Source organism: Manacus candei, unplaced genomic scaffold, assembly GCF_025592945.1.
Source record: "Manacus candei isolate 608988 ecotype Guabito, Panama unplaced genomic scaffold, ASM2559294v1 h1tg000021l, whole genome shotgun sequence".
In the NCBI taxonomy this organism is placed as follows: Eukaryota; Metazoa; Chordata; class Aves; order Passeriformes; family Pipridae; genus Manacus; species Manacus candei.
In genome coordinates this window covers 193,336-219,145 of record NW_026138069.1, presented here as the reverse complement: position 1 = coordinate 219,145, position 25,810 = coordinate 193,336, and the positions used below count along the sequence as shown (strand labels likewise).

Genomic DNA, 25,810 nt, shown 5'->3' with positions numbered 1-25,810 from the left:
AAATCATGACCAATTCTTCTGGGGCATTCCCTGACAATCAGGATGATATTCTGCTGTTAGGGCTTTGTGGTCTTATTCCTTTTGCTGTGCCAACAGACATTCAACCAGTGACTTGACAGAAATCTAAACAAAGTTAGTGGTGTTTCTCTCCTTCAACCACCTCAGCACAACTCCAGCAAGTGTCAAGGATGGCACAAGAGAAAGCTGGACAACCCACTCTGCTTAGCCATGCCATATAATCGCATACTGATTCCAAGGGAAGACAGGGCTCCCGAGATGACAGATAAGTGCTGACTTTATTACCCATACAGCAGTATTAAGTCTTGTTTAACCTATATTCCAAGGTGACAAAATGCAGAACAAAAGACAAGAAACCATGTATCAGTGGACTTAACTTTTATTGAGGAAGAAAAAGGGTTTACATGTAGTTGTAGGTTTTTCCATCCATACTTTCAAAATTCCAAAAAGGACTTGAAACAAAACTTTTTCAATCATTATTGCAATACCAAAAAGTCAGTAATTTTTTTTAATGAACAGCAAATTATACAACTAATTGCTATGTTCAATAAATATTTTTTTCTCCTGCACCAATTAAGGGGAAATATCCAACCAAGTACAATGAAAACCCCAGGATTTCAACAGTTTTAACTTCATTTGTTATCCACTGTGTAGCAATCCAGAAACTTTTTTCTATAAAACACAGCCTTAATTTTTGAGTGTACAAGGATCTATTCTCCCAGTCAGTCAAGTACCAAATTTTTCTCTAGCTCAAATAGTCTACTCTCAAAGCAACTACTTGACCAAAAAAAAATAATAATAAAAAAAAAATTTCCTCTGGTTCATGACTATCTAAGCAAATTTCTCATTACAGAAAAGGCTCAAAGTCATTACTTGTTTATCAAAGTAATAGGTAAACATTTTAACAGAAAGATTAACAAGTTACTTGGAAATGCAGGTTTATGTTAAAGTATCTGAGTGTGTATAATACATGACATGCACGCTTTAAAAATATCAATGCTCTCTTCTGATTAGTCAGGAGTGCAACTGTTTTAAAAACCAAATAGGAATGACTTCCAAAATGTATCAGCACTTTGGGTTCTCTATTTCATTTTGCTCAAGATGTTTTACTACACAAAAACTACAACAATTACAATATTTAAGAGTATTACAATAAGGAGGGATGGAAAATAGGAATACTTCAACTGAAAACATGTATATTCTAAATGAACCAAAGACTTGTGAAAGAGCTGGAAAGAGGACAAGAAAGGGAGGATAGAAGGGAAAGCAGTAGGGAAGCTAGAGATCTGAACTCTGTATTTAAAAATCAAGTCCTCAACTGGAACTCTTCTGACCTTCAGTAGCGCCCTGGAAAAAAACAAAAGATGACACAATTACTATAAACTTAACTGTACACACATCATCTCAGGTTTACTGTGCCCAGCTTTTTAGCTTTCACATTCAGAATTTCCATTGATCAACTCATATAACAATGTTTATGACAGCCAGAATCTATTTATTTACTTGCATTTACTTACTTGGACTATAGGAACGGGATCTTGATCGTGATCGGTATCGACTATAGTAAGGCGATGGTGATCGTCTCCTTTAAAGGAAATTAAAAAAGAAACCAAACAACATCCATTATGAAAGAAGCCTTATTCACATTGCTTCTACAGAACAGAACCATTTCCTCAGCACTGAAAGACTTGGCTTGTGTGAATTATTTCTGCTTTGTTTGGCTGTGGCTTACAGTTATTTAACAAATGCTTTTATATTTCTCTATTTGAAGTGTTTAAAACTGTAAGATATTCCCAGACAAAGAATTTAATAAACTCTCACTAGCCTTGCAAACACATGAAGTGCTTTTCCAGATGCCTACAATTCTTGTTGAACAACATTCCCTGAAACCAGATAACTTTCAAAACAGCAAGATGGTTATGAAATGTCAAGCATTAAAAATTCCATCTACAAATAATCCCTTTTTAAACAGCAGTGTGTATCAGCTGTTCCTCGTTCTATATACAGCATGGAAAAATGAGTTCCCTTTCTATCTGTCCACTTGATTCATAGAGTACATGCTCAACCTCCTTCAGGTAGCAAAATTAGCCCCCCTGCCCAACTGAATAACCAAATTACATAAAGACTGAAGATGATGACTGCTTTAATCCCACAAAACTCAAAGGAATGAAGCTCTAACACATAACAGGTATGTATGCAGAATATTGCTACATTTTTTTGTCATTTAACTTTTCAGTTTTCCCAACAAATCCTCTGCTCCTACAGAAATAAAATAAAGATTAAGTACCTGTATCTGTAGTCATATTCTTCATATCTGTCATATCCTCTGTCATAGCCCCTATCATAATATGAGTCCCGGCGACGACCAGCTCCACCGCCACCACCTCCTCCACTGCTATTAGGGGAAAAGGCAAAAAAACCCTCTTTAGATATCTACTCTTCATCTTGATTTAAATTTTTTAAAAGCTTTTTTAAAGCCATCTTGTAAGTAAATCTGACACTTAATACTATACCATGAAACAATATACAAATTAAATATTTAAATAAAAACACCTTTAAAAAAAACCCTCCCAAAAATCATGAGGGATTTAAGTCTAATTCCCATCAAAATCAAAGGCAAATGGCAACTTAGTATTTCAGCAGGCTGAGTGCATGAACTGATTATGCTGCATATTATTTTTATAAAAAAACCTGAAGGAGATATTTTTAAAAGATACAATAAACCACAGTAGGATTTAACAGTGTATGTGAATCACAGTAACACATTCTTCGTATTAGTAACTTTGTGATAAAATCAAACTGGCCTAATTCTAAATTTTTTTTAAAAAGTATCTGTAGCTCTATTTCCTCAACCAGATTCCAGTATTAAGTTTGAATCCATCAAACTTACTGTGTTGGCCTGCCCATGTAGATGCCTGGGGTGGGTGTATGTGCTCTCTTGGTGATCGAGTAATCCACCCGAATCCTCCTGCCATCCAGCTCCATTCCATTTGCATGCTCCATCGCCTACAGGAGAGACAAGGAACAGGGACGTGAAATCTGCAACCTACTGGTAAATATGGAAGGCTATGTACAAACACATTATTTTCTATCAGAAAAGCAAGCCCTGAACTTGTTTTGTTTAAAGTGGTTACTAGTGCCCCACTGTGGTGGATGCCTAATCTCTTGTCCCCTGGCCTGTTTGCCGGTGGTGTTACAGGACGCACTGGGGTGCCGGACTAACGTGACACTCAATCCCTTCTTAAGAGAGCACAATGCTAACTACTAACAGTCACTTTCCCTAGACTTTGTCTTCTATCCATCAAGAAGTTAAATTGAAAGTCAAAACAGCTTTTTTCTAAAAACTGCACCTTTCCTACCGCTGCCTCTAACCCAGAGGGGACGGGCAGATTCAAAAGCCGTGTGAAACAGTGGCTTCCTGTAGGGTGCATATGGCCGGATTACTGCTAGTCGGCTGCCATTTCATGCTCTCCCAGCCTCCTGCCATCTCCCTTACAAGGACCTACTTCAGCAGAGCTTAGTAAAATGGCGGGTTCAGCCTACATGGATACCTAATTACAACCTTCCTCCCCACTCCCTCTCACAATAGCAGCTCGCTAAAGCGATACACAGAAGGGTCTGCGCTCGAGAAGACTGCGCCTTCAGACCCGCCTGCAGCCCCTGCACACACTCCCTGGGTGTTCTAGCCCGATTCTCCACTCTTTGAGAGTCAATACAATGGCCTTTCACAAACTCAAAATCATGAAAATAAGTTTTTCAAAGGAGCACAGCATACTTTTGAGAATTATATTCATGCAACAGTAACTTAAAGCTCCAAACCCCAAAAACCCCACACCAGTAAATTTAACTGTTAACGTTGGACTTAAAAGGATTTTTAAAATTTTGCTTTTCAAATTTTAATAGCTTTTATTAGCTGCTCCAGGATCTCTGAAATACTAGTACACACCCTTTACTTCTCGATGCTAGGCATAGCAATTAGTCCAATATATATTATTTTAATTTCTCGTGTGTGCAAGAGAGACACTGTTACAATTTTGAGTTAAAGAACATGACCACTTTGTTGTTTTTTATCTGCAGAAAACCAACACCCAGCCACAAAACATGAAGGTACCTCTAAGCAGAGCTTTTTTTCTTTTTTTTTTTTAATGAAACTACTATTCAGAAATTTACTTATTTACAACTCTAACAAGAACCTTACTGAACTTATATACAAGTTATGGAGGAGATACAAAAATGTGACACCTTCAGGATTTAACTGATGTACTCAAATTGGAAGTGACTGAAGGACCACTAATCTTTTTAACTACACCGAGTTTGTATTTTAATAATACTGTTTGTATCTATACTATATCGCCACCTAGTGAGTTCTGTTCCATACAATACCGCAACTACATTTAGCCAACTACAATTTCAAATCTTTTAACACACACTCAGGTATGTTTTGTGACTAAAACATGCTCCTCAGCTTTTACTTTTCTAGCCTTGACATAATTTTTTTTTTAAAAGTCCCGTTCCACAAGGATGAATTAAATTAAAATAAATCTGTTCACACATCCTAAGAAAGTCTGTGCACAAATCAAAAACGAAGGCTGCAAATACCTGGCTGAAAAATTAACTTCATGATGAAAAGCATCCTTCCGGAAATGCAGCAATACACAAGCTAACCTGTTAAGAAATTTTCTGCTTCATGGAATTTTTAAGTCCAATAACAACTTGCAAAATACTAAGCTTAGCTAACAAGAAGCCACCTCAATACAGAACATCTGGCATATGTCTTATTTTGTTAAACCAACAAGCACCTCTTCAAGAGGATGAGTTCTTCGACAGAGGAAGCAGTACAGAGAAGAGCAACATACCAACAAGAAAGACAAAGAGTTAATTTTGAGAGCTGATAGTTTGTTTTAGAAATACCAAGTAAGGTGCTACATTTCAATGGATGAAGATTAGTTCATACTTACCAGTCTGCATGGAACTCCCAACACCCTAGTCATAATGTCTAATGCCCTACCCAATATTAAAACTTTACTTTTCTTAGGCTTCAGCAGCTGTCAAGAATAACTGCTGATTAAAAATATTAAAATAAACAAAATCTTTAATAGATATACAAAAATAACAAAGCCTTTTATAGTTGTGACTGCATTCCCCATATGCAGAAAAGCCAAAACCTACAATAAGCCATTATAAATCCAACAATAATTAATAGTATGGATCACTTACACTCAGTGATTAGCAAATGGAAATTCCTTCCAAAGATGCTGCCAAATTCTCTGTACCACTCTTAATGTGCACATCTCAGGTATTTGACACAAAGTACTTAAGATGACATTATTAGGTAAGGACTGCTGCAATATGACCAAAAGCCCTATCTGAATAGCTGGGTTCAGGTAAGCGATACAACAGTATTTATTTTGTGAGAAGGCTGTAAAAATATATTGATGATTTTAATTACTGGCATTTCTGTGCTTTATTGTAAGTTAAAAGAGTTTACATTAAAATTTTTATTTCATGTCTATTCAAAAGAAATTTCAGTTTCCTTTTCTTGCTGTTTGTGGGTATGCCTGACTGCTGTGTTGAGAACATGCAAGTGTTAAAGGGAAAAAATTGCACATTCTCCTTAACAATGCAGAAGACATTCTCAAATACTATTTAAGACCATCAAGTGAAACTTTTTAAAAAGAAAAATCAAATTATATTGGGGTTTAAGACACACAGTACCCTCTTAGGAGTCTTTAACTGTCAACAATCCATTTTTATTAGAATCTGGATTCTTTTCCAAATATCTGAATGTTGTTAAAAATACTCACGTGGCTTTTGCAAAAGCATTCCTATAAACATGCACTATAAATTCTGGTAGCAAATTTTATGGAAAAAATTCATTTTGTAGGCCAGAATACACATCTGTATGTTTGCAGTCAGAAAACAGTATTAGGATTGGGAATGGCACAGGTAATAATTCAATCTTAGATTGCATTTTCAAAGATTTTCAGTTTTAAACTTTCAGAAGACTATCCATAATAACAAAACTTATTATCTGTACGGTGTTAGTTTGAAAAAATAAGCAGTTCCCAAACTACAGCATCATGGTCTCCTGCGGCTCAAAAGTTAGAAAGAAAGCATTAAATTTAACAAAGACTTCAATTTCATTTGATAATTATTACAGTATGTGATGTTTTCTAAATGCATTAGCACTGAGGTAGAGTAAAACAAGTTTGGAAACACTTAAGTATATGCATGAACTTACACAGGTGACTAGTGTTAGTGAAACAATCAACAATCCACCAAAACCAATATATAATCTTTCAATCTGGATAATGCCACAAAGAGCAGCTTGGACATGGAAACATGGGGAAATTTCTGCAACCTGTACCGTGGTCACTGGGGGGAAGGGTGTGGGGAGAAAAAAGGGAGAAGGGAAGGAGAGAATCTGACTTGGCAGAGCTGTTATCACAGTCACTTTACACTACACTAGGGGAGTTCAAAATAACATTTGTAATGTACAAAAGATCATAGAATTTTCATTTCAACTATGTTTAACTGCTTTAATTACTTCAATAACTTAACATCACTACAAAGTTCGCAACATACAGACTGAATACACTTCAACAGTCAAACAAGCAATTCATGTTGTGACTTATTTTGAAAATATTTCCACAATTTAAAAATAACTATATAAGATACTGTCTTTTTTTTGTTGTTGTTTTTTGTTTGGTTTTTTTTGTTTTTTTTTTTTTTTTTCTGTTTGTTGTGGTTTTGGGGGTTTCCTGTTTGTTTTTTTTTTTTACTGGAAGTCCTTTCTGTACTGTGTTTAATACCATTGATAAAAACATCATCTTCTCTATATCACAGGTACAGAAAAGGATGAAAGACTCGAAAGACTAGGTTTTCTCCCCCTCTGGATTCCAAACACTGGTTCAGGCCTGGATTTAACAAGGACAACTGAAAGGAAATTCTGTGGGGAAAAAAAATCTGATGGGATGAAAAAAAATAAGGAAACACAGCTTTTTACACTTGCTGCAGCCTGCCAAGTTGAATTCGAGTGTCCATTTCAACTTTGAACAACAGTCCATTTACATTCTGAAGTCTGAGATCCAGAACTCTGTAACATTTTAATTCTAAACATTTGAGACCTTCTTGTGTTCTTTTCTGGTATATCAAGGGTCCTTTTTGATACCACAAACAACACTGACAGCATTTCTTCAACAAACTGTGGGAGTTTTGCTCAACAGTGATGGTTTTAAGCTGGTCTGCTTCCACCACAGATTAAATGTTTTGCAAATCAAAGCGATAAACCCTGTTATTATTCTGGTCTTTGGCAACTGAATTATGTTAATAGTTTGTCTTGATTGCTAATGAACACTATCTGAGAAAGCAGTTCTGAAAGATAGTCAACACCAAGGAACCAGCACCAGAAATCAGAACAGCTGCTGTAGCTGATGCTTCTCAGATGAGTTCCTCCTACAGACAGTACATTCACAGTAGCCTCAGTTTAAACAACTAACACTTCTTATTCTGAGTTAGTGAAGAGCTGGTTACCAGCATATGGAATCTCTGATAACTGTAGTAAGAATCATGTCCTAGAACAGCCAACACTTTTCACTTTTCACTCATGATCTTCTCAACTTATTGTTAACCCTGACACAACCAATTCCCCCCCATAACTTTTATTTTTTTCTCATCCTATACATAGAAATTTGTGATCCTCTAACACAGGAAGAAAATCCTGATGTGATGGGCAGGTGAATATCCTCTATAATATAGTGAAAATACTGCAAACCAACATTACAACACCGGCTCCATGCCAGCATTGCCAACATTGAGAACTATGTAAGAAAGATTTTGAGAAGTAAGTCTTCAGCAAACATTTACAATCTTGTCCTTTCACGATTTTGCACACACAGTTCTGACGACTTGGTAGAAGAGTGGCCAATATAAGACACTGCAATACTCAAGGCAAAAAAAAGCATACTAAATATTACATTTTTTTTTAGAAAAAGTAAAACATAACTTCATAAAAAAATGAAACCCACTACAGCCATAACAGAGAATATGTTTTCTGAAAGAAACCTAGATAGCAACGTAAGCTTTTCAAATAGGCTTTGAACAAGCTCACAGACAAGAACATTGGCACAGCAAAAACTCAGGTTTTCTACACAACCACTAGACATCCATCAGATGTTTTCTAGACATCTATCAGCCCTCAACATTTCTTGTTTGCCATCACACTTTGAACTAAGGGCAGCGTCTGCAAGTGCCTTCAGAACCTAACAATCCGGTCACGTGCTATCTTGCAAACACTAGACCATTGCAATAAGAGACGTTCGATGGAAAACGAACCTTCTGCCTGATCATAAAGTTTCATCTCAGCCTCAGTAGAGCTTCAAACAGAAGAGAAGAGATTCCACAAGAAATCTCCTGGATTGGGCACACACATTGAAAACTGCATTGAAACCCCCTGTTCTGTTGAAGTGGAATGACTGAGGCTACTGTGATGCTCTGACAGCTGCTTTATCTAGTAGTTATCTAAAGCTGAGCCTCTGCTCCTCTTTATAATCAAGGTGATCATAAATCACTAACAAGGCTGCTACAGTGTCATAATCTGAATTTCTGAAATTTTAAACCAGTTACAGTAAAAATACATTTTAAAACTGCCCCCTTTTGGTGTTCTTAGGACACTGTGAAGTATCAAGCTAGTTGACAACTCAAAAAGTTTTTACTACCATATGGAACTACAAACTGTACCACTTGGTTTCAGAATCTTGACCCACAGCAACATTTTAACCAGTTCAGTAACTGATCCAGTTTGTAAAAGTAACCAGGGATGACAAAGATCTTGAGGGATTTCAGCTGCAACACAATCCATGCATAACTGACACTGACCTATCTTAAAACAAATTATGAAAGTTTAAACGTAACTACTGAGAATTAATTTGGTGCCAAATTTTAGTATTGCCAGTGCTTCAGAGCATGTCTGCTGAGAGGCTTCCCTGTGCTACCTCTCCTAAAGGACAACAGTGAAGATTATGAAAAATCCTAATTTTTCTGTAAAGTTCCACTCTCATTAATCCACCTACTTTTAAAAGGGTTGGAATTTAGTTTGACATCTCATCTCCTTATTAGGATATTTGGGGTGTCGAGGAATTTGGTTTGGTTTTTGTTATTTTTTTTGGTTGGTTAGATTTTTTTAATTATTATTTTTAAGAAAAAGTTATTTACTCAGAACAAAAGTAATTCAAGTGTCATTGCTTTTAAGTATACTTTCAGCTTTTCAAACTTGAAGTATCTTCCACATAGAGAATTGCTTCACGTTCTTCAGGGTTCTAATACAGGGCCTGTCACAGAGTTTCACACCTACCTTACGTCTATATATCTGCCCTTTTTCTACACCAGCTGTCACTTATCTGTCCTCAAGGCCCGTGAAATAAGTCAAATAAACGAGTTTTTCTGCTGTCCTTTTTGCCAAAGTATTTCAGTTATCTGAGTTCCAGATGTTGGGAGAGTTTGCATCCTTTCCATTTCTTCATGCACTAGCCCATTGGGGAGAAAAATTTGGTCTAATTACATTCCAAACTATTTCAGTTCCTGCTTAAGATGCTAATCTTTTTCTGTACTTTTGAATGCAAATAACATCCCATTTTTTTTTCTTTGCATTCCAGTTTTGTAGCATCTGCCAAAACAGCTTTATACTGAACAAATTACTTCATGCTATTTACACGGAACATTTTAAGAAATGCATGGTGTCATGCATGACCACTGTCCATGGCAACCAGGAAAAAACCTCCTTCTAAAGACGCATGAAGCTGTGCAACAGACATGACTGGCACACGAATATGACAAGAAATACTCTGCAAGTATTTTGGACTTTAAATAGTCTACAAAACAGTCACTTTTACAAAACCCCACCAAACTCACAGTGCAAAGAAATACCAGGTTAGAAGAAGCGAGTAAGCCATTAAAGACAGATGGAGATATACAGCTATCCAACCCTATTAACCTCCCTCTCTACCTTCCAAGTGAAAGTGGGAAAATACAGAAGGGACACTAAAGTTTTATGTCCTTTTACTCACCCCTAAATTCTGCAACAACCACACATACACACATCTACACCTCCTCTTCCTATAAACTGATTCTCAGTTGGATCATACCAGAAATCAAAGGTGAGAACTGAGTATACATCAATCAAGTAACTCACAGAACAGGTTTTTTTCATTAAAATATCATCAACTGGCATCGATGTTCTCATTTTTCAGTTCCTGCTAGAAGGATCCACAGCTGTCATGCTCCCTCCCTCCCTCCCTGTGATGCTAAGTGATTTATGAGAGGAGTCCTATTTATTGTTTAATATCTCCTGATGAAGAAACTTATCAAATATGAACAGAATCAAACAGCAAATCTGAAACATCCACCCAAGCCTATTAATCCATAAACAAGATGAAGTCTATGACTAAGTTTGCTTGAAAGAAAAAGATAATGCCCCAATGCAGGATTAAAGACCTTTTCTTTTTTTAGGGTATGTCTTTACTTTTAATAGCAATTTCATCTCCAACTTTCAGTAAATGTAGTAAGGTTCACAGTATCATCACAGGGATAAAAAAGTACTGCTTATTGTGGTGAGTCATAATATATAGGGTGCTGTTCATATTCTTTGATTCTTTCCTTACAAATCAATAATACTAACAACTCAGTCTAGTTGTAAATAGCCATCTGTATAACCAGCAAAACCATTGACCAAGGCACATTTCAAGACAAACCCCATTATTTTTCAAATGCATAACATGCTTTTAGAGAAGAAAATGCAAAGAGAATCTCCAGAATTTTGATACAGAAAACTACTTTCGAAAGTTAACTTCTAAAACGTTTCAAAAATACTACAGATATAGAAGCTTCACAAAGATTTATCTTCATTTTAAAGTAGCAGACTAAAATCAAAGTCCAGTGCTCACTGGTGATTCAGTACAACCAGCTCCTACTTAAAATTTGCCCAAACATCAGAACACTGAACTAAAATACCTGATCTGTTTATAGGTGCCACACTGCTTGAACAAAGTATTTTCAATTAATCTCACTATGAGAACCTGCTAATGAACACACACTCAAAAACATGTTTCTTTTTTTTAATGGAGAATTCATGATGACAATGCATAAAGTGAAAAGTAATGAAGCATGAATGTACCTCTTTAGAATCGTCAATTCTCTCAAAATAAACAAAAGCAAATCCTCTTGATCGTCCAGTCCGTTGATCATAAACCACATTGACACCAGTCAAAGGTCCATAGCGGGAGAAGACTTCACGCAAATCTCTCTCAGTGGTATACAAACTGAGACCAAACACTCCAAGACAGGTATTGGGATCTGGGTTAGCCTGGTAAGACAAATGTTCAACTCCAATTAAATTTACATTAAAAAAGTTATATATTCTCATATAAAAACTTAGCAATTATTAAAAAATTAATCTGAAGAAAACTAAACATACAGTATTACAAAGCTTAACACTTCATTGCAGGATATTTTCAAAAAGGCAACCACTTTCAACAGTTTTTATTTCAGAAAAAAGACCCAGACAAACTACTCCTGTTGGTGAAAATCTCAGTTCATAAAAATTAAGCATTCTGATTACAGAGAAGCTATAGAGTAATAAGAATCCATTTTATTAGTATTTCATACTCAAATTGCCAACAGGCTGCAGATACAACATACAAATCTGTGCTAAGAACAGGTCTGCCAGTCTGAACTCCCACCTTCAGCCTGTCTGCATGGTCACCACTGGTACTAAAGAGTGCACACTGCCTCCAGCTGCACACACTAAATGCACTTGAGCTCCTAAGAACAGACAACTGAATTATAATTTAGCTTCTACCAAAACTTCTTCCCCCTCAACATTTCCCATCCAACTACACTGAAAGTCAATATTTACATTTGAAAGTTTATTTTCCCACTTGTAAACAGGATGAAAGTCACCTGGTTCTTTCATCTAGAGAAAAACAAGTGTTGAAGGCCAGTTCTGTGAAACTGTAATCCAAAAGAATGCATCCTTTTTTATTTATTTATTTATTTATTTATTTCACTTCAACTAAACAAAGTCAAATATGTAATTGTACAAGGTAAAATTTCTCCTTTATATTTCTCTATATGGAGAAGTCAAAGTTTCTCTACATGTCACAGAGTTCATCTAATGCCAATTCCACCACAAGATTACTTTAATCAAAATTAAGCACTTTTTTCACTTAAGCTTCTGGCACCTGTTATACTAGATGCAGCAATTTAAAACAGCAGCAACAAGCACAGGGATTTAATGTTTCTGCCAAAATAATAACTGCAAGTTGACACACCTGAAATTTGTATTTCAAATTTTCAAACCCATCAATGCACAGTAATTTATGCCCCAGAGCTTGCCTTTCAGCCTGATTCAAAGAGTGAACAGGCTTAGATCTTCTGTCACGTTCTTTTCAGTGCTTTTGTTCAGGAGTCTATTGTGAAAATAAGATGCCCAAACTACTCATATATTTGATGTTCCTTTCTTTCCATTTGTCAAAGTTCAAACTTTTATTTTAAGACACAAATCCTCTGCAATTCCTTATTACAGCTGAAGAGCACACCAAAACCTGGTAGTCTGTAATCTGAAAGTTTTAATTATACAGGTTTAGATGGATTGAAACATGGAGTAAAAACATATCTGATAATTCAATGGCATTGGCAGCTATACCGATTTTTTTACTGAACTCTTGGGAGTCTAATGAAATCTGTCTTTTAAATCATTGTTTGGAGAAGTCTCTCCACAGAGTCCATACCTTTTGCCCTTTTTTTAGCAACCCCCTTACACTTAAAAACCCTATTACCTTTTCTGAGACAAGAGAAGTACTAAGATCAGTCTGCACACCCTAAGCTACAACTGATGGCTATATTACCGCTGGAAGGACTAAACTGACTGTGGAGGACTAAAAGGTAGCTTTTATATTAGGTTTTTGTACTGCCTCCCATCAACACAGTATGCAAGCTCTCTTTACAAGATCAGAAGAAAATTGCTATCAATTTTCCTGGCATCTTTGGGACCTTGCTATTTAGGGGATTCCAAATCTGACTGACTTGAGTTTCATTTTGATGCTACTAGAACTAGTCCTTAGAATTCTCAGAATCCTTAGAATTAATGTGAAATTCACTGTGAGAACAATTTTGGTGTTTCACAAAGTCATTTCCAAGGCAGAAAGACTTCTTCACAGAGCAAAACATCCTAGTATTTCCTGAAGTAGTAAAGCAGATTCTTCCACCTTTCACCAGAAGAACTGCTAACCCATTTGAAGTTCAGTTATTTCTGCCAATTTTTAAAGACATTAGATTAATATTTACTACACTGTGATTAGAGGCCGGCAACAATCCACAAAAAGCTCAACTACGAATGTTGCTTTACAACAGCTTAAACCACTATATGTTAACACCACTGGAGTCTTGCCCTTTTCCACATGCTTTTGCCTGCTCCCTCACATTGGTATCACCTGCTCCTGGTGATACGCTTCACGTGGGTAAGCCTCCAAAAAAACGATATGCTTTTTGACAAAATTAATAAAAAATCTGAAGACTAAACCAGATTAAAAGGATGAGAAAAGTACCACTGCCCTCAGCAAGGAAAACACTGAGCTGTATTCAACAGCACTCATTTAGATCAGCCTGAAGTAACGGGAAACCAGAAGCTATGGATTAGACAAGAAACTGCTGGAGTGGAGGGCTATGAAGAAGATTAGGGGACTGGAGTACCTCTTATGGAGAAAAGCTCAGAGAGCTGGGCCTGTTTAGCCTGGAGATGACTGAGAGGGGATCTTATCAACACATACAAGTATCTCAAGGAAAGGTGTCACAAAGACAGGGTCAGACTCTTTTCAGTGGTGCCCAGCAACAGGACAAGGGGCAATGGGCACAAACTGAAACATGGGAAGCTCCATCTGAATATGAAGAAAACCTTCTTTGAGGGTGACCGAGTACAGGATCATGCTGACCAGAGAGGCTGCAGTCTCCTAATGAAAATCCACCTGAATGTGATCCTGTGCAACCTGCTCTAGGTGAACCTGCTTCAGCAGATGGGTCAGACAAGATGACTTCCAGAGCACCTATCCAAGCCCGACCATTCTGTGATTACAAAGGACACTGGGAGAAATCTCTCCAGAATGACATAAGATCAGTATCTCAGATTTTGGTTGGTGTAGCTACACTTCCTCCTGCCCATACAGAGACACTTCTCGTTTACATTTTGAAAAGCTTACTGAACCTTTTTGTAACTGTATATTTTTCTAGTTTATTAAGATTTATGTATTGCCTAATAACACAGGGCTTTACTTCAAGTTATACCAAGTTAAATAATCAGAGGTATAAAATCACAAGCAACTTTCAACATAATATGCTTTATGTTATAAGCAAATAAACACCTGGGAATTTCCTTCTTTGGATTCTCTAGTCAATCTTATCAATACTGTCATGTTGCAAGCTCACACAGAAAAGGTCTCATTTTTGTGAGGGGTGTATCTACTAGGAACTGTAAAAAAAAAAAAAAAAAGGCAGAAGGGTTCAACTTCTAGAGCTGATGGGAGCAGATGTCACTATATCTGTACATACTGACTTGTAATGGAATGTTTTTCAATGAATTTCTACAACTTCCCTGCCAGTCACAGACCCAAGAAATAAGTGCCCAGCTGTAAGGACAGAGACTGCTCCACACATACCCCCCACTCCCACCCAATTCCCATATCGTCCAGTGACAAGTCAGCAGGTCAAACTCAGCCTGCAGGTAACCTGGATAAGCAGCAACTGTTTTGATACTCAGCCTTGATGAACATACTCTGCTGCCAGTGTGCCTTCTCCTGTTGGACATAGGAGAATGACTACGGCTCCTTCGACGACGGTACTCTGGGGTGTACGATCTGCTTCGAGAACGTCTCCTATGGGAATGAGAATGGGATCTGGAACGAGTGTAACGTCTGTGCGAATGTCTTCTGGACCTGGATCTTCAACAAAAAGAAAGCTGTTAGTTAGGTCACATGCACATAATGTATTGAACTGTAAGCCTTGAATTTCCTAGACAAAAATCTTTTTTTTAGAGGTTCTCTACAATTGAAATCATTAAGCTGCTTCTACCTCGCACATCTAAAGATTGCACGGACCTCTAACAATCTGCTCGGTAGCACCATTTTTAACTCTGTGAAAGTACTTCTGGCACACACTAAGGATTATATTTCAGGCATTTCAAAGTTTAAACTTTTACCAGCTTGGCTGCTTATGTAACTAATATTTGCACAATGATACAGAAGCCAGATATGCCACATTGTAAAGTACTGTTTTGACTGAAAAACTGAAAGATCTGGCAGCACTATACTGCTGCAATATCTACAAATGAAGTTCAACTAGGGACAAAAATTACTCCAGACCAAAAAACCCTAAACACCTGCTTAACTCCTCAAGCATTTCTTTGCACACATCTTGCCAACAATAAGCTCAGTTTTAAACAGGTAGTTATCTGGCTAAACACTGCAATAAGAGAAACTATAACATTAGCCTGAACTTTGGGAATTCAGGGCACAGCAACTCTTTTTCAGCTGCCCTAGTATGAAGTGTATAAAGAAGATGGGTTACTGATCTCTCCCAAAAACTGGGGAGGAGGAAAGACATAACACTATGCAATTCCTCTTCCCCCTCCAGAGCTACAAATGCTGTTTTCCAGTTTCTCTCTTAGTTGATGAGAGAAAGATTTGGTAGCTCTCTTTTCTTTTCATCTGTATAATGGTGCAAGGGAATAAAGAAGATCAGCAGTATAAGCCAGATAATATTTATGACATATTAGAGGAAAAAAAGACAGACATATCTCTTCTGTTCCACACAAGCTCTGTCAGAACCGAGAGCTATAAAGCTTTACCTTTGCACACACAGACTTGGAGTAGAGAAGGGCAGAGAAAGATACGCAGCATCAAAAAATGAATTTAAATCTTAGAGCTCTCATAAATCAAGAACCTATTCACAACCGTTTAAGATGTAGTTTTTGATTATGTTTTTAAAGCCTCCAATGAAGGAATGTCAAGAACATCCCCAACAAGTGCTTTCCAATATTTCCAACAGTTAGAGAGCCTACTCTTTTTTATCTAGCCCTGACTACCCTACTACAGTTCTCACTGAACTTCTTTTTCCCCTAAAAGAAGTCCACACAAAAATTCCCCCCCAAAAGATTTTAGGGGGAAGAGGCAGGACCTTTACAGAACTGAGATGCAATCCCCTCTCTCTTTTGGAACAGACAAGCCTACAAATTTTAGTTGTGATTTCTACATTAGTCCTTCTATTTACAGCACTTTCTCCATTCATACCCATGAAATCTTTCCCCAACTTCGTCCATCTAGGAGCAGCACAAACAGGCAAATTTAACATAACCCCAGAAGCTTTATAATTTTTACAACAGGAGAAAAGAAATCTCAATCTACCAAAAGAACACCAAATAACTTTCTGGATATACCTTGATTTTGATCTTGACCTCGAGTGCGATTCAGAATGTTTGGAAGCCCTCGATGGACTGCGAGATCCTGACCTGCTCTCCGATTTTACACGAGCAGGACTCCCAGCTGGAGATTTTGACTGGGAGCGAGACTCCTAACAAAAAAGACAGTATTAAAAATGGTATTGGTTGCATAAATGCCTAACTCCTAACATTTAAAGTACAGTAATTCTATTATATTGATTGCTCCTGAAAAACAAATGGTTAGGCAATACCCTCCAAAACAAATTTCATTTTGCTAACCCACTGTTAATATTGTATGCTTTCCTCAAATAGGTCCCTGCTTGAACCAGATCACCAATTCTCTATTAACTAAGTAATCATGCAAATTCATCTACAACTTGATCATACAGACACTGGAACATAAACCATACATTTACTTAACCTAGGACCCATTCATTCTTCCAGATTCTTTTAATTCTACTTCACTCTTGCTTTCTACTTTTCTTCATTCTTCATTGAGTTTTTCATTTTTCATACTTCGTGTATTCTTCCCCAATTCAAACAATTCATTATAGCCTTAAAAAAATATTCAAGTGCTTCTATCTGACCAATCTTCTGTTCAATTTTTTCCCCCATTCAATTTTAATTTTCTGATCTTTAATACTTTTCATTAGCCTTCTTTTATCTTGATTTATCTTCCACATTCTTGGAAAAAACTCTTCAATTTCTTCACGAACATTAACCTTAATGGAAAAAGAACATTTAGTATATTTAAGCACGTGGGGATTATAAAACTCTGCTGGAGTTCAGATGTTATCTATCAAATTGAAAAGCCAGCAGGTAAAGTGCAAGAAACTATTTTATAAAACAATTTTTTTTAATATCTTTAAAACTGTATAAGTGTCTACGTTCTAACAATGAGCTTACTGAGTTCTCAGTGTTTTACTGTATTTGCAAAGCTACCCTCCTCCCCTCAGACTTTTTTTTAAGATACATAGATACACTAAAAACTAATTAGCACAATATACTGAAGTATCGATATCATTGATTCCCCCCCCTAAAATAATAGCTATGTATTCTCAATATTGAATATCCCAAATTTTACTCCTACAGATTACTAAGACACTATCAGTTCAACAGAATGGCCAAAGATTTCCAGTCAAAACCTATCTATGTACATACTTACTTGCATAATACATGCACATAGGCATAAGCAACATAAATTATTATTCTTCCTACTTTTTCTTCCTCATTGTTATCCTGTTTTCCTTATATAATCCATATAAACTAAGACATAGAATAGTATAATTAAAGCAATCCAATACAAGTAAAGACAGGAGGTTGGTTTTTTTTCTTGCATGGTAAGACACACAAGAGAAAAACTAGGAAAACAAGCAAACAAAGAGCAGGTTAGGATTTCCTCATATTTTATAGTGCACAGCATTTCTAGGGAGCTTAGCTATAAAATCCCCTACAGAATAGTATGCTATAAAAATCTGTAAATTCACAAAAGCGTGCAAAATGCTTAATGAAAAAATGCATAGCAAGTTCCCCTCCCATAGGTGTTACATTTCATGTTTATCTGCATTATTTCTCCTCCTGCCTGTCCTCACAGTGTTTTTCTCAATTTATTTCTTACTCTACCTATGTCCAGATTTGCATTTTCTCTTGCAGTTAAAATTCTTCAGAACTTTGGGCTGAAATTCTTTTCAAAGGATGCTGTCTTCATATTTCAAGACAAAAAGTCCACCAGAAACGGAACTTGAGAACTCCCTAGTAACAAGTATTACAGCCACACTACCATTCCCTTTTACCTCAGTGAAAAGGACAAGGGACACATGGAGAATGTCACCTATTGGGATGACAGGCCTGCCAAACTTCAACAATGAAGGTCAAATTCAATGCTTGGCTGTGACAGGTGAACCATATAATCAGGTCTGCATAATAGTCACCCTTATTAAGATGGTTATCTGTGAAGTTAATTACATTGCTTTCTCTGAAAAAATTATGTACACTCACTGAAATATTACCAAATTTTATTTAGCGTTTCTACATTTGAAAGCCACTGTTCATGATAAAATAATTTTGTTTTAGAACCAGTAACATGATTTTTCATCATCTCTCCTCTGGTTTTGTATTCTTCAATGTTTAATAGCTTCCTAAATTCTTTCCTTTATACTTCATCCCTTGCGACAATTGCCAATTTCTCTGGGAATTATTTCTACTTCCCCCCTAGTAAAACTGACCAGCAATATAGAAAACCATTCAAAGTGACATCATATTTACAAAACACCCTTCAATAAAAAGCCTCCTCAGATGGCCCTTCTTCATGAGGATATTGCACTGTCCATATCTTTTACACTTGAAATCAATTCTTGAACAAGAACTCTGAAAGCCTGGACAAAAGCAACCCATCACCCCCCACCTCACTCCCTAGACACTGCACAGCCTAGAAGTGTTGGGAGGTGCTAAAAATACTATACAATGTAAAAGTCGGCTTAGAGTTCTTAACTATTCACCTGAAGCACCTAAGGATTACCACCTGTAGAGTTTTTTTAATATCAGTTATGACAGCAAATCTGTATAAAGTTGCCAAAACCAAATATGACATCATTTAATGTACATCAAGTCCTTTTGGAACTGTTTAAGACCCTTAGGGGCTGCACTAACAAACATACAACCTCAAAACTGGAACGACACAGGCAAAAGCCTAAATTCCTACATATTTCAAGCTTCCTCAACCAAATAACTGTAGATTTAAATTGCAGCTGAAGAGAAGCTACCTGATAGCAGTTGCACATTGTGCCTGTCACTGGCAGCAATTACATCTCATCTTCTGATGCAACACAGATCATCTAGTTATACCTCCTACAAAGCTTCAAAAGGAGAGACACACGGAATCACAGTAACCTGCAAGAATTTAAGGACTTAAGGATGATGCTGAAAAAGTACCTAATAAGATTTGTATGAGAAAGACTACAGGCAGGGATTAAGAGATTCAGAGCTCCAAGGAGTCACAAAGGAAGATTTTAGAGAATTTTCTTCCTCTACTTCCTACTATAATGAAACAATTATCAAGCTGTATCTTAATCTATACCAACCCAACTGTTCTTCATGAACAATTTATATCCATTCTGCAATATGAATGACAAAAATATTTAACATTGTATGTTATCTTCAACATGCAAAACCAGACACCTCTACTATCCAAAGCACTAAAGTCTCTCAATTCTGTACTAGTCCTTAAGCAACCTATACATTCGGATCTTAGCTCCATCATTACCACAGAAACTAAATACTGCACTCTGGATCCTCAGCACTTTCCTATCTTTCTGCTCTGAAGATCCTCAGTCATTTAAGGGCCAAATGACTGACTGGCCACTGTCACCATGTCAAACCACCTAGATCTGCTGTCACTACTGCCTGCAGGAATAGAAGCAACAGCTAACTTTGTAATATTTGTAAGATCAGACTTCCCTTTCAAAACAAATGCTAACACTCCCCCTTTCAAAACAAATGCTAACACTCCCCCTACCCCCAAAAAAGCCAACCACACAAACCCCAAAAAAACCCCGAACAAAAACAAACAAAAACCATACCAACCCCTCACCTAAAATAATAACTACAGAAAAAAACCCAACTCAATTGTAACAGGGTGCTTCTTCAGAATAAGATACACACCAGGAAACGGGACTAATGATTCATCAAGAATTGGAACTTGGAGCCAAAGAAGTTATTGTAGACAAACACAAAATCCAAGGTCTGCAGCTTCAGTTACTGATAAGAGGAGCATTTAGAAGCACTTAAAGAGAGCATTGAAGAGTATTTTTAATCCTTGCCACCTTCTCTCTTCCCAGAAATAATCACAAAATGAAGTGGTAAGGATCTCTCCCCATTACCTCATGATCACATAAAACCAGTCACTGAAGAACTATCAACAACTTCTGATGATCCACCTGAGCAAGACATCAGCCATGTCCATGTATTTCATCCATACCGGTACAGCTGTTTAACTGATGTAAGTTCTATCACTTATCTTCCTTGCATCCTTCAAAATAATTCCTACTTTCCAATATAATTACTATTTTAAAAGCATTTACAACACTTTCACACAGAGTAGAATTGCAGAAGTCTTTCAGAAGTATTCTTTCAGTTTTCACTCACCAAGAGAAGATGATATGATAAAGAACATGGGGGAGGCAACCACAACAAAAAAACCAAAATAACAACCTGCTCCTGTCCCCCATGAAAAATCCCAAGCAAACAAAAAAAACCCCCACCAAAACCTATTCTTTTACATTCCTCTTCTGTCCTGAACTTCTGTCATGCCTTACCTCAACTCACACCTTACCATTTCAGAGTATGACTGAAAGGTATCAAAATTTAGAGCAAGATGCTAAATAAAAAGAACAAAATAAGTTTAAACTAAGCTTTCTCTAACAAAGCACGGGAAATGAAATGGAAAGGAAAAAATCATTAAATCACACAGAAATTTCAAATGAAATTCATTTGGCCCTCTTAAGAGGAAATACACATGGAGTGAAAAAAGGACAGGACAACAAGCAGCCTAGCAATACCACTAAGCCAGTAAAATGATAGTTCACATTTTCCAAAAATCCCACTAAAAAATCCTATCCAAACTAAAAAAAAAAAAAAACAAACAAACGAAATCAATCTCTAAGGGGAGAGAAAAATGTTAGGAAAAAAAAGGAACTTAGCAGCAGCCTACGTTCACTAGATGAAACTGTCAAGTTAGTGACATCTCACTTCTGAGAAAAGATAAGATGACATTTTAAACAGTTTTGACAGCAATCTCCCAACTTTCCCTGAAATTTACAAGAGAAGTTAAATCATTTTTGCTTCATACCATGCCCTGTTACTCTATAATAAAACCAAAACTGATCCCTTAAGTAGCTATTCATCTATAAATATTATAATAGTATACATAATAAACTTCTGTATAAAAAGCAACTCGTAAGTTTTGCTACCTTGAAGACACGTATATTTTAAAAGTTACCAAAATAAGTAAACTTTATGCATTTCTCAATGTTCCTCTTTATGAAAAGGGGGGGAAAAAAAGGCTTCAGTAATAAACTTTTTGAAATTACAAGTTGACCTTCTCACTGAGGCTTGAAAATACACCTCTTCAGGGAGGCTTCTGTAGTCACTCCTTTACCACACACGGAAGATGGTAAAAAGAATTTGTTTTCAAAAAGAGCAGTCTTCCCAGCTGACATGGTCCAGAACAACCTAGAATTTATTAAGCTCGATTAAAACAAACAAACAAAAAAATTAAAAGAAAAATAAACCCCTGACTTTCAGAAAAGCTCTTGTTTCCCACACTGGTCATTAGACACCACAGGGTGATCACAGCACTCTCCAAGTGAACACAGAACCCCTGAGCACCAGCACACATTGTGCCTGTGTTTCAAAAGGTATGGAAAGCAATACGCCTTCCTTTGCTCAGAGGTGGCACACTGCCACTTCAGGAGAGTGGAATACAATAGCTAAACGAGCCCGACCCCCGCACCGTTTGTGGGTTTTTTGGCAAAGAAATTATCTCAAAGTTGATCAGTTACGTAATTCCACAGGTAGTTAAGTATTTTGCATATAAGCTTGATGAAGAAAATACAAGGCACTTTCACAGCTAAACTAACCCAAAAGCTGCTCACATACCTAGGAATTATGCATACTTCCTTCAACAAGATGGCTGACCTGCAAAGTCATACATTTCTTGAAGTGCTTTATTAGTTTTTACTATTTAGCTCACTGTAACATTCTGCACAGAGCAGAAGGAGACATCTCATTAGAAGGAAGGAACAGAACCAATACAGTTATAAAATGGGAGTTCAACCTTTGTTCTGATAAAAAATTTTATCTATTTAGACCAACAGCACATTAATACTGGTACAAAACTACTAAACCTTTACGATTCAAATGTTATCAGAAGCTTGAAAAAAACTAATCAAAGTTTAATGTGGAGCTACTGAAGTGCAGATTTGTTTAGATTCCCTCTTGTTCGCTGCTCTGGGAAACATGTTAAGTTGTACCACAGAACACACACTAAATAAACAACACCCTATTGAAAATAATGAAAATATGAAAGGAAATAAGAGTTGCCTGTCACCTGACAACAATAAAAGAAAAAAAAGCGTCATTTGTCTAACTTCCTCACCAAAAGCATTCAGAGGTGATAAAATACTTTGACTTTTCCAAAACCAAGTCACTGGATAACAAGTACTACTTAAAATATTTATTTATTCTTAATGTCCATAAACTTAGCTCTAGCACATCCACTATATTTTTAATTCTTCTGTCAATTTCTTTCCATTAAATCATCATGCTTGAGGAGGGGGATTTCTTCTGTTCAACCAGCCACATTCTTAAAAGAGAACTTGCTGAAGTTGAAACAAAATGACACAAAACCAGAGTGGATGTTGATTAATATGAGCATATTTGATTAGCATTTGCTTAAAAAAAGAATTTAATAAAGAGATGAGTGAGCTCAAGAAGGAAAAAAAGTTCTACAATGATTTTACCCAATACTTTAGAAATGAAAGTTTTTAAATAGTGCAAATTAAGCAATTTCATTGACAAGTTATTTCCATAATTATTTTCAATTTCCTGGTCAGATTAATTAACATTATGATTTAAAAATAATAAATTAGAGGCAAAGCACATATGTGGACAATATCTTAATGCTAATAAAATAAGCTTTTAAAAAAAAAATCCTGATCATACTCAATTTTCATTGAAGTGTTTTGGGACAATGTGCATCTACACAGGTAAAAAACAAAAGGGCATAAACTAAACTTAAAGCCCCCTTACTCCTTTGGCATTTAGTTTTTTAAAAGTGCATCACACTAGTCAGTACTTAAGCGTGAGGGGGGTGAAAGAACTGAGAGGGTACTCAGAACTCTTATTTTGCCGATTTCCAGGAAAACGAGTTCTTTACAAAGTTTTTTCTGGTTTCTGCAGTTCTTTCTCCCAGTGAAATTTTTTGTTTTACTCTCAGGTTCAAGTGCCTGCATGGAGCAAACTGAAGCACCAGGATATTCAATGCATGATAAGAGTCCTATCCAACTGGGAATAGCAGACTAAACACTACAGCCTCAAAGTTGTACATGCTTAATTTTATGCCTATGGGCACTTTCAGCGGAAGTTAAATGTAAAACATTACTCTGAAATGAAATTTCTTATTTCAAGTATTTTAGTAGCATCACAACAAAAAAGTATTACTGAAGAAAAAAAAAGCTTACAAAGGTGCTTTAACAGAAGCACAACTCCCCCAAATTACAAACTACTACCTGTCGTTATGTTCGATCATAAAAAACACCAATAGACAAGACACTGGCACATGCCAGACTTATTGAGAAATCTCAGTGTTATGGAGCAAAAAGAGAAGCTTTCCAAACAAAGACTCGACACACTCAGCAGCTCTTTCCAACATATAAATTTTACGCCACAAAAACAAACAAACAAAACCAACAACTAATAAACAGCAGTTACAGAAACTGCTCCATAGGACTTTTCAGACTTTGCATACTCTGAAAACATTATTTTACTTCTATCTTTGGCAGGAGGCAGTGTGAATACTGAAAGCACAAAGCTATAGCAGCTTTGTAATACAAACAACAGATCCATCAAGGAACCCAATATAAATGATCTGGATATTAACCTAATATAATTATTTCCTAACAATAACCCCCCAGTGGGAATACAGACAAGAAAATAATTCTTAAAAATATAAATATTGGCTGCAAAATGGAAGATTGAAGTAATAATAAAAAAACAAAAAAAGAAAAAAACCAAACAACCCCCCCAACTAAGTATAATCGTTGCTTAACTTTCTGAGACTTAGCTATTTCCCCTTCAGAGATTAGTTTATTTACCTGAATAGATCTTAGCTACACAGCCACCTTTTGTCCAAGCAATCAACACAAGAACAGGTTTTGTTCACCTCCCCGAGGAAGCAGCAGCAGTCATTGCACAGCCAGGTAAAGAACTTTCGGCCTACGGAATTTATTTTTTTTTTAACTAACACCATAAAAAGGGCAACAATACTCGTGTAAAAATAATTATTGGAATATGACACTGTTCTTCCAAAATTTCATTGCTTGTTTCTCCAGACAGTAACTACATATAACTGCAAAGCTACTGTCACTGATTCATCAAAAAAAGTCACTAAAAGGATGCTCAGGTGTTCCTCTAAAGAATCAAAACACAAAAAAAAATCTCTGCAAGTTTCTTTAAAAAATAAATGGTGATGGAGGACTTGAACATACATTTTATTCCCGTTTCAAGCAGTTTCTAATTCCTGCCTGCCTCGATCATCCCTAAGAAAAACCCACAAAACAATGAACATAGAAGGGACCTGTCACACGTGTACGTGAACACCTGCAGCCATTAGAGGAAAAAGACACAGTCCTAACGAGGTTACAAAGCCGCAGCAGCTCGTCCGAAGCCCTCCAGCTGCGCGATCGATGAGTTTCACTGGTTTAACAGCGACAGCCGGACCCCCCCGATGGCCGGAGGGGGCCCGGCCAGAGGCCGCTCCTGCAGCCAGGGGAAGCAGCGCACCTCGCACAAAAGGACGCGGGGTCCCTCCTCTTTCGGGCGGGAGGAGGCCTCGGCTGCCCGGCCGCGGCCCGGGAAGCGGGGACGGGGAGGGGCAGGGCAGAGCAGCGACCCGCGGGCCCGGCGGGCAACAGGGCGGCTCGGGAGCGCGGGAGGGAAACAGCAGCGGGCAGAAACCCCGGGGGCTACAGCAGCGTCGTTCTCACAGAAACAACTGCACTGGCGGGCAGGGGCTGATCCGCAGCGGGGCCCGGGGCCCGCACCCAACTGGGGCGATGGGACAAGCCACCGTGTGCCGGAGAAACGCGGAGAGCGGAGGGGGACGCGGGCCGTCACCCACGGCCCAGGCGAACCTCAGGCGCCTGAAGGAGCCATTTTAGAGCCAAGCTGCGCTGTCCCCACCCCTGCCGGGCCGGAGGACGCCGAGCGCCCCCACCCCCCGCCCCCGGGCCCGGCCCCCCCCTCAGCACGGCCCGCGCAGGGGCGGCCACTCACCCTCCCCTCGAAGTTGTTCTCCTCCACGTCGCTCATGTCGGCAGAGTCCTGGCCACGGGGCTGCGGCGAACGGGGGACGCTAGTCCCGATTAGCAGCAGCAGCACCCACGGCCGCTATTATCGCCGCCGTTACCGCTATTGCCGCTATTACCGGCACCACCGCTGCCTCCCGCCCGCGCCTCCCGCACCGCCGCAAAATGGCGCCGCCGCGGCCGCTCCGTCTGCGCCCGGCACCGCGCGCGGGGCGGGACCGCGCCC

At 37.8% G+C, this 25,810-nt stretch overlaps 1 protein-coding gene across 4 annotated transcripts; it reads right to left on the bottom strand.

Annotated features, from left to right (window-relative positions):
* Positions 1–381: 381 nt before the first annotated feature.
* On the bottom strand, positions 382–25,810 carry TRA2A (transformer 2 alpha homolog). Of its 4 annotated transcripts, none has more exons than XM_051785893.1 (10): positions 25,553–25,778; positions 21,597–21,730; positions 16,912–17,223; positions 16,499–16,632; positions 14,840–15,005; positions 11,189–11,377; positions 2,909–3,024; positions 2,306–2,413; positions 1,536–1,603; positions 382–1,365 (listed from the first exon to the last, which is right to left on the bottom strand). In XM_051785893.1, the coding sequence occupies exons 5-10, from the start codon at positions 14,870–14,872 to the stop codon at positions 1,355–1,357; spliced, it is 525 nt and encodes a 174-aa protein (XP_051641853.1). In that variant the 5' UTR covers positions 14,873–15,005; positions 16,499–16,632; positions 16,912–17,223; positions 21,597–21,730; positions 25,553–25,778; the 3' UTR covers positions 382–1,354. The 4 variants fall into 4 exon arrangements, with proteins under 4 accessions (XP_051641853.1, XP_051641855.1, XP_051641852.1 ...); XM_051785895.1 differs by lacking the exon at positions 25,553–25,778 and adding an exon at positions 24,373–24,493; XM_051785892.1 differs by lacking the exons at positions 16,912–17,223; positions 21,597–21,730 and having other exon boundaries at positions 25,553–25,810.